Source organism: Gekko japonicus, unplaced genomic scaffold (assembly GCF_001447785.1).
Source record: "Gekko japonicus isolate JY-2015 unplaced genomic scaffold, Gekko_japonicus_V1.1 scaffold563, whole genome shotgun sequence".
NCBI classification, from domain to species: Eukaryota; Metazoa; Chordata; class Lepidosauria; order Squamata; family Gekkonidae; genus Gekko; species Gekko japonicus.
In genome coordinates, this window is record NW_015166439.1 from 1,052,191 (window position 1) to 1,061,364 (window position 9,174).

Genomic DNA, 9,174 nt, shown 5'->3' on the forward strand with positions numbered 1-9,174 from the left:
CTGGCCAATTGCTACCAAGAAGAAATAGATGGCTTTAAAAGCAGAGTTAGGCAGATTCAGTGAAGATAAGTCTAGCCATAGATGACTAAAGGAAACCTCCACACAAGAAGGAGGAGGAGGGATTTATACCCCACCCTTCACTACCGGAAGGAGTCTCAGAATGGTTTACAGTCTCTTTCTCCTCCTCCCCACAACAGACACCCTGTGAGGTAGGTGTGGCCGAGAGAGCTCTGAGAGAGCTGCTCTTGAGAGAACAGCTCTGAAAGAAGTTATGACTGGCCCTATGGTCACATCAGCAGCTGCATGTGGAAGAGTGGGGAATAAAACCCGGTTCTCCCAGATTAGAGTCCACGCTCCTAACCACTATACCAAACTGGCAGTAAACCTTTGAATCTGGGTGCCAGGAGGAAAGCCATGGCCTCTGTGTCCTGTTCTGTTGGTCCTCCAGGGTAACTGGTTAGTCTGTGCAGTCTACTAGCTAAGTGGCACTGGGAGACACACACCCACACACACACCCCTTATGATGTTGAGGCAGATTCTGAGTAGAAGCTGCAGATGGCAAGGGATCAAGGGACTGGCATACCTTTTCTTGCAAAGAAAGGATAAACTGTGTTTTGGACTTGGGGCAGGGAGTACGAGAATGGTTTATAAAATTGTGATTGAGGTGCAAAAGGGGATGTTTTTTCCTTTCTCTAAAATAGTGATCACCCATTTAATTAACTGGTAATAGGTTCAGGATGGACAAAAGGAAGTTCTTTCCCACCAAGTGCAAAATTAGCATACGTAATTCACTGTCTCAAGATGCTGTGGTGGCCATTCATTAAATATGATTACGCAAGTTAGCAGAGACATAGATCTCAACAGGTGTTAGCTGTGATGGCTAAGTAGTTATAACAAGTCCTGAGGAAGTCTGCCTCTGAACACCAGCTACTGGGAATAGCCAGCAGTGGAGGGGGTTTTGGTTTCTGCCCTGCTTGAGGGCTTTGCCTGGAGGCTGAATGCCAGACTAAATGGACCTCTGGTCTAAATCCAAAAGAACAGCTCTTAAATCCTTAGATGGCGAGAGGTCAGTTAAAACATGCATTGGCAATCTGATATGATAGTTATATGAAACCTCCATGTTCAGAGGCAGTTTACCCCTGAATTCCAATTTTGCACAACAAATGGCAGCAAGGCATGATGTCTTCATGCCCTGCTTCTAAGCTTCCCAGAATCACATGAAGTTGTCATGCACTGAATCAGACCATTGATCTGGCTTTGGCTGGCAGCAGCTCTCCAGGATCTCACATCAACTTAATATCTGATTCTTTTAATGGGAAGATGCTGGGAATTGAACCTGGGACCATCTGCATGCCAAGCAGATGCTCTGCTACTGAGCCATGGCCCCTTCTCATCGTTTGGCTGGCTGCCATTAAAGTCCAGAGGGACTTCTGAGTTGATCCAGCTAAGCACTTTCATATGAACAAAACCTGCCTCCTGAATCTTGGGGAAAAAACTGTACGATATGGATCAGCTCAGTGCCGTCAAGGATTTTAATGCTGCAGAAATGTTTTATATATTACTATCCTTCTTAAGTATACCCACTCCTAAAACTGGCAATGCTGGTCAACTCCTTCCCATTTGCTAACCCCATACTCACTGTTTGGGTATTGATGCCCTGCTCAGCAGCCTGACACAGCGCAGGAGATGGGCATCTTCTTGGGAACCTTCTTGGGCATCTTCCTCCAATGATGCCGATTCCAGTGACACTGCAGCAGCATCCGGAAGGTGGTTCGGAAGGACCTGTTGCACAGAGCATAGCACATTGGGTTGACAGTGCTGTTGACGTAGCAGAGCCAGTACCCAAATTTCCACAGGGCTGGGGGGATGCATTTATGGCAGAAAGTTGACACGAGCACCATGATGTTGTAGGGTGTCCAGGTAATGATGAAGGCCAACAAGATAGCACTGAGCGTTCGGGCCGCCTTCCTCTCTTTCACCAGCGAGAGGGTCTTCCGCTTGGAGAGGTGGTTCCTCCTCCTTCTCCGCCTTGGGATTTGCCTTTTGGCCTCTTCCTGTGTCTTATCCCTCAGGGGTATCATTGCTTTTTTGAGTCTCTTGTCCTCATTTGGAGGTTGTTTGGGGATCGTTACCAGGCCCTTTTCTCCAACCCAGTCCCTCTTGGCGGCTGCCTTGGGATCTTGGTACTCTATTTCCCTTGGCGGCTGCATCACGGCGCTGATCATAGGGAGCCGGATTACCACTGAGCAGATAGAGTGGACTTCGAAGGGTTGTTCCTCTCCTTCAGATGAGGTCAAGGAATCGGCAGAGGCCTCCTCCGCCTCCTCCTCCTCTGTGGTGTTCCAACTACCATTGCTACTCCGATCTAAGTAGATGCCTTTGGCCTTCTGTCCAGGGAAACAGCAAGCCTTCATGGGGATGATTGCCACAGCTGGAGAGGCGGCAGGATGTGACCGTTCTGAGCTGCTAGTGCTTCCACTGCCACCATTTTGGGTTGTTTTGGAAGTTGCTCGTGGGTTATTCTTGAACTCTGAGGCCTGTAATCCAGAGATCTCCTTCGCTCTCTTTTGGATCTCTTGGTAGATTCTCCAGTAGAGGGCCACCATGATGGTGACAGGGAGATAGAAGGCAGCAATGGCTGTTCCGAATGTGATTATGGGCACTGAGAGGAACTGAATGTGGCAGTCGTTCTCAGGGACTGTTCGCTCTCCAACCACATTCTGCCAAAACAAGATGGCAGGTGCCCACAGGACAAATGAGATAGCCCACGCCAGACCTATCATAATAGCTGCTCTCTTGGGCGTTCGCTTGGCTCTGTAGGTGAGGGGACGGGTGATGGAGAAATAGCGGTCGAAGCTGATGACCAGGAGGTTCATAATAGAGGCATTACTGGCCACATAGTCTAGGGCCAACCACAGGTCACAGGCCACACTACCCATTGCCCACCGTCCCATGACAATGTACGTGGTATACAGGTTCATTGAGATTGCCCCAATAATGAGGTCGGCACCAGCAAGGCTAAGCAGGAAGTAGTTGTTGACTGTTTTCAGCTCTCGGTTGACCTTGAAGGAGACGATCACCAGCAGGTTCCCCATGACTGTGACCAATGAGAGGATGCCTGTTGTCACAACAATCAAGACCACTTCCCAGAGGGAGTGGCCTTCTTCTGGTGGTGTGCCTTGTACATCCAGGGACCTATTGTGGCCCAGTGGAGTGTCTGATAGGTTCATGGTGACTACGATTTCTCTCCTTGCTGCCTTCCAAGAAAGGGTCCCAGAACAACAGCCACATGAGTGTGGGGGGCCAGGTTCTTTCTTGATGACTAACCACAGATGTCAGACAGAGTGACAGTGCAGAAGTTGTTCTTCAACTGAAGAGCACAGTCTGACAGGAGAAAGCAAATCCAGAAGTGAGATAAGGTACTGATCATGACAGATTATTTCCTTGTTGAACACGTCACGGGATATGTCATATCAAGACCGCAACTGTTAAAAACCCATTTCAGCCAATTATGTTCACTAGCCCAATCCAAGCTCTGTGAAAAGGCTAAAATTTTTTTCTTTTTGTGTGTGTGTGAGAGAGATTCTCTTTATTCTCTCCTCTGGGAAAAAAAGGAGTAATCTCTTAATTTATTTACTTGGCTGTGAGCTTTTGTAAACTAAGTGGGAAGTCTTGTCAAAGTGAGAAAACTAGGCAGTGATCCAGAGGACTTTGTGTGCAATACTGTTTGTGCATCTCTGTGCATAATATGCACATCCTGGTGCACAGACCGCTTTGAGTCCTCGCCCCAAAGAAGAAAAGGGTGATAAATGTATTTGGAATATGTTTAAATAATAAAAACTGCCCTGCTTTATGAGGCATACAATGGAACAATTAGGTAGGAAGAAAGACGGCCATTCCTAACAAGATTCTCTGCCTGCACTGCAGTCTCATACTCTTGTGTACAAACTTCCAGCCCTGCCTGCTTGCGGATGGCAGATCCCTGCTTGGTTTGGAAGACAGACTTTGAAAGAATAAAAATGAAATAGACAGGAAGGTAGACTTTCCCCTCTAAAGTTCCTAAGGGTACTTTTTAGTTCGCTGCCACAGTTTTACCTCAGATGATGTTCTGAAAACTAAAAATCTGCAGCCCAAGATTTGTGACTTCTGTTTAAAAACATGGTGTGAATAACTCTCCTCACCTGAATAGCTCTTATTAATCTATTTAATTTTAATCCCACCTTTCTTCCAAGGAATTCAGAGCGGCATACATGGTTCCCTCCTCCTCCACCATTCTAGCCTCACAACCACAATAATAACCCTGTGTAGGGTTGCCAAGTCCATCTTCCACCCCCAGCGGGGGACTTTGGGGGCGTTCCTGGAAGGGGTGGGGCATCCCCAATGTGAAGACGTCATGTTGGGGACGTCTACCGCCCCCCCCCCCAGCCGTGCACCGGATCTCCAGAAACAGCAGTTCCCTGCACTTAAAGTAGCTGGCAGCCGGCGTTTCCCCTTTAAGAAAAGCTGCGTTTCCCTTTTAAGAATGAAGATGGCTTTTCCCTGCAAGCTTGCGGAGTTCGTGCTTGGGATGAAACACGGGTTGCACACCCTTAAAGGGAGAGAGGTGGGTGGCTGGGGGTGTTGGGGGTGGCCCCCAAAAAACAGGGGACCCCTGGCAAACCGGGGGGTTTGGCAACCCTAACCCTGTGAAAGAGGTTAGGCTGAAAGAGAGTGACTGGCCCAAAGTCACTCAGAAAACTTCTGTGGCAGAGTGGGGATTTGAACCTGGGTCTCCAAGATTCTAGGCCAATACTCTATCCACTACACTATGCTGTCTGTCTGCCTGTTCCCTATCCCCCCTGCATTCTTCTGGACCAACCTTCCTTCAAAACCACGGGCTTTCTTCTTGACCAACCCTCCTTCCCTGGGTTCCTGCTTCTTCTGCTCCATCTTCTGAGAAGCTGAGAAGCTCCACCAATTGTAACCTTTCGCTTACTCAGTCCAGCCAGTCACTCCATGGCCATCACCTGATTGCATTTTCATATTAGTGTTTGAAAATATCCCTTGCTGTGTGATGAAATCAACGTACACTTGAGCCAAAATCAGGGGGAAGAGGCCCAGCAAAACAGTAGCTGAATCCAAGGAGAGAAACAGGACAGGGTGAGGTGATCCCTCCTTTTGCATAAACAATCCTGCAACTCCTCTCAAAGCTCATTAATTACATTTCACACTTTGAAGGATTCCAGCTTCTCGCCATCAACAGTGGGCTGTGTAACACGGACACATACCAAGGGGCCAGGCCTTACTGCGACAGACCAAGATGCCAACTCTGTCCCCATATCCATTTGGGAAATACAGCACCTAATAACATCAGCTACACACTATCTTATTAGGAGCTGCGGTGGCTCAAGTGGTTAAGATGCTGAACTGCAGGCTGTGGAAGGTCAGTAGTTCAGCAGTTCGAGACCCAGGTGCCGCATGATGGGAGTGAGCTCCCGTCTCTAGTTCCAGCTCCTGCCAACCTAGCAGTTCGAAAGCAAGAAATTGCAAGTAGATAAATAGGTACCACTTCGGTGGGAAGGTAACAGCGTTCCGTGCGCCTTGGTGTTTATTTAGTCATGCCGGCCACATGACCACGGAAACGTCTTCGGACAGCGCTGGCTCTTCGGCTTTGAAACGGAGATGAGCACCGCAACCCTAGAGTCGGATTCGACTGGCTTTCGAGCAAGGGAACCTTTACCTTTACCTTTACACACTATCTTGGGCTCATCCTCCAAAGAAATCTCAGCCATCATCAGTGATCCCTCTAAGCTGAATTACCCTCCAGCTCACAGATTTTTGTCTCAGCTCAGGAAGGATGGCTCCAGAGCAAACTAATTTATGCAGTAGCCAGATCACTTGCTCAGAACTTTAATGCCTATTGCGCACAAAGTAGAATTTTTGCTCACAAGAGTTCATAGCTTAGAGGGAGCATTGGCTATCATATGTAAAAAAAAAGGCCTCCCGCTTTCTACATTAGGACAAACAAGTCATTCTAATCTATGAGGATCAATGGTCATAAGAGATCAGCATGTTCATCTACCCGGACACTTGGTTGTTGACCTGAAAGTCACTGCTCTCCAGCAAAACCACCTCCAAAGGAGGCTTCAGTGTGAAACTGCTTAATTCATATTCAGAAAGATGTTTGACTGTATTTCCTGAAGCCCAAAGAAGTGTCTGGTATCCCTCAGCCATTTATGAGCATTGATCAGTTTAGTGAACAAAGAGAGGATGTGTTATCACCAAGGACTACATTTTTGGATGGTCTCAGAACTGTTCTTTTGTACATTTGAATTTTACATAATTATAGCTCGCTTCATGGCCCTTTGATCCTGCTTTAAGGTGCCCGTTTATTTTTGCCACCACAGACTAACATGGCTACTTCTCTGGAATTGTGGCGTTCTGGTTTATGCTGAGCGAGAAATTGAGTTCAGCATATAGCCCATCATGGTGGTTTTTTCATGGAAGCAGCCTTGGGGTCGTGGTTGCTTCCTGCCCTTCCACTAAGGAGCTCAGGACAGCATTCAAGGCTTTCCCTCTCTCCACCTTGTTATCCTCGCAAAACCTCTGTGAGGTAGGCTGAGAGAGTGACTGGCCTGAGGTCACGCAGAAAGCCTTACAGCAGAGTGTCCAGTCTCAGTCCGACACTCGAACCACCGTTCGACATGGCAGCTACATGGACTGTGATCCCCAACCCATTCATAGCCTTCCTGTCCAGGGCAAATGTTCAAGAAGTGCCCCTCAAGGTCTTCCTGTGTTGAGGAAACTGAGACCCTCATTATGTAAAGACATCATGACCAAGGAATGAAATCAGTCCTACCTGAATGCCCTCCATACAGGGAAAAGGACTCAGCCTGGTTTCGGCCATGTCATCTCCTCCCTTCCCACAGCCTCCTTTACTCTGGTGCTGGTCTTCTTTTTCGGTTCCCCCCACGGCACAGAAGTCAGGATAATGGTAGCGTGGGAGGGAGCTGCCAGCGGCCCCTTTCCAACGTCTTCTGCAGTTTCTGTTCTCTGTGGCTTACCCTTGTGTCAATATTAATGTTTTGCATGTTCAAACAATGCCTTTTAGCACCTTGGAGGCACCTTGAAAGAGATCTCAGCGAACGTTTATTTTTCCAGAGGAGAGCTCTTAGGCAGGGAAAGGAACTGAACTTAGCAGGAAGCCAGGGCTCCTCTCTGGAAGCCACACCTCCACATCCCAGATGCTTCTGTGTGGACTACTGTCTGTCCCTGGTATTTATGGCCTGCTCATATTTGGGGAGCTCCCCATAACACTCAGAAACAGGCCCGTAACCAGGATTTTTTAAGTAGAGGTAATTTAATTAAAGTTAAATAGACTTTCTGGGGGAAATAGAGAGGTGCTATCTGGCTCCGCACTGCCACCATAGCCAGCCCTTTTGCACCAGGCAGCTACGCAGGAATACCTGGCTCCTTCCCTGCACTGACTGCTGCTCAGGGGTCCTGGGCTGGATGGGAAGTTGTGGGGCCTTGCCAATAAGACGGGGGGGGGGGCTAGCCCCGAGACGCCCCACTGTAGCTACGGTCCTGCTCAGAAACCTTATTCTGGGCAGAGACGGTGTATTGTTTTTAAAAAGGCAAAATAATTGTGTGGATCCAACCAGACGTTTCTCTGATGGAATGGCATTTCTGTTGGAGGATGAGGGGAGGCAGCAATTTCTACTGATTCTCCCTCCCATTTACAGTTGCCAACTCTGGATTGGGAAATCCCGGGAGAATTGGGGGATAGTACCTGGGGGGGGGGAGTCTGGGGAGGGAAGTGATCTCAGTGGAGATGTGAAGTCATAGAATCTGCTCTCTGAGGCTGCCATTTCTTCCAGGGAAACTAACTGTTGTAGTCTGAAGATTGGTTATAAATCCTGGAGAACCCCAGGCCCCTCTTAGAAGTTAGCAATCCTACTCCCACTGCCTGCCCTCACTTTGCCTCCTGTGCTGTTCTTGAGGGTTTGATAACCCCCCACAAACAAAAAGAGAGCATAATAATAAAAACAACAACAATAATAATCTGTAATAGCGTTGATCAAAACTGCCATGAGTAAACAGAACACCAGGTTGATAGTGAATGGAGAAGAAATTGTAACAGTTAATATCAAATGAGGGATTTTCCAAGGAGACTCACTATTACAGCTGCTCTTTGTCATTGCCCTAATGCCACTCACAGTCATTCTCAACAGCACAGGCCTAGGAACCAGCTTTTGAAGACAGGCACAAAGATTTCATACTTATTGTATATGGATGGCTTGAAAATGTGGAAATTCATAATCAGAGATTGATTCACAAGCCCCGCCTTCTGTGGCAAGATGGCACGATAAACTCTGGCAACAGTTTGTGATGGCCAAAATAACGGACTCAGTAAACAGAACGCAACAGACAGGCATAGCTGCACACACAAGATACATGAAAACATGGTCACCGATACTACAATATCTGTCAAGGGAAGGAATTCTGCCAAGTAACACAGCATATCATGAGTGGTTACACTTGTGAGACACATGAAGTTACAAGAGGCCACAGGTTCATACCCCACACCCACACAATGAATAACACCGGCAATAAGTATTATTAACAACTAACCAATAGAAACGTACTATCAATTGTTAACATTAAGTAACTAGGTTCAATGAATAGCAAATGTAACATGTTTTTGACTGGAAACACTAAGATTGTAATACACCAATAAAAATTAATTTAAAAAAAAGAGATTGATTCTTTACTAAATAGTTTGAACATTCAGCAAAGATATAGCAATGGAATTTGGCCTTGATAAGTGTGCAGCATTAGCACTGAAGGAAGGAAAGATCTTTGAATGAGAAGAAATCAAGATGCCAAACAACAACATCAAAGAACTGAGCTTTGAAAAAAACTACAAATATCTTGGAATTTTGGAAGCTGACAACATCAAACATACCCTTGTTAAGTAAAATATAACCCAGAAGTATTACCAAAGAGTTAAAAAGATATTGTGAACAAAATTAAATGGACACAACATGATAAGGTCAATTAACATGTGGGCAGTCCCAGTTCTAAGATACACAGCTGGCATTATCAATAGGAAACAAGCAGAATTAGAGCAATAGATTGCAAAACTCACAAGATAATGACAATGCATCACTCACTACACCCTAGAGGTGATGT

The 9,174-nt window shown here is 46.8% G+C and overlaps 1 protein-coding gene across 1 annotated transcript; it reads right to left on the reverse strand.

Annotated features, from left to right (window-relative positions):
• Nucleotides 1-1,661: 1,661 nt before the first annotated feature.
• CHRM1 (cholinergic receptor, muscarinic 1) lies at nucleotides 1,662-3,230 on the reverse strand. The gene has a single exon (XM_015411913.1). It carries the CDS (start codon nucleotides 3,228-3,230, stop codon nucleotides 1,662-1,664), a length of 1,569 nt encoding a protein of 522 aa, XP_015267399.1.
• Between the last annotated feature and the right edge of the window lie 5,944 nt (nucleotides 3,231-9,174).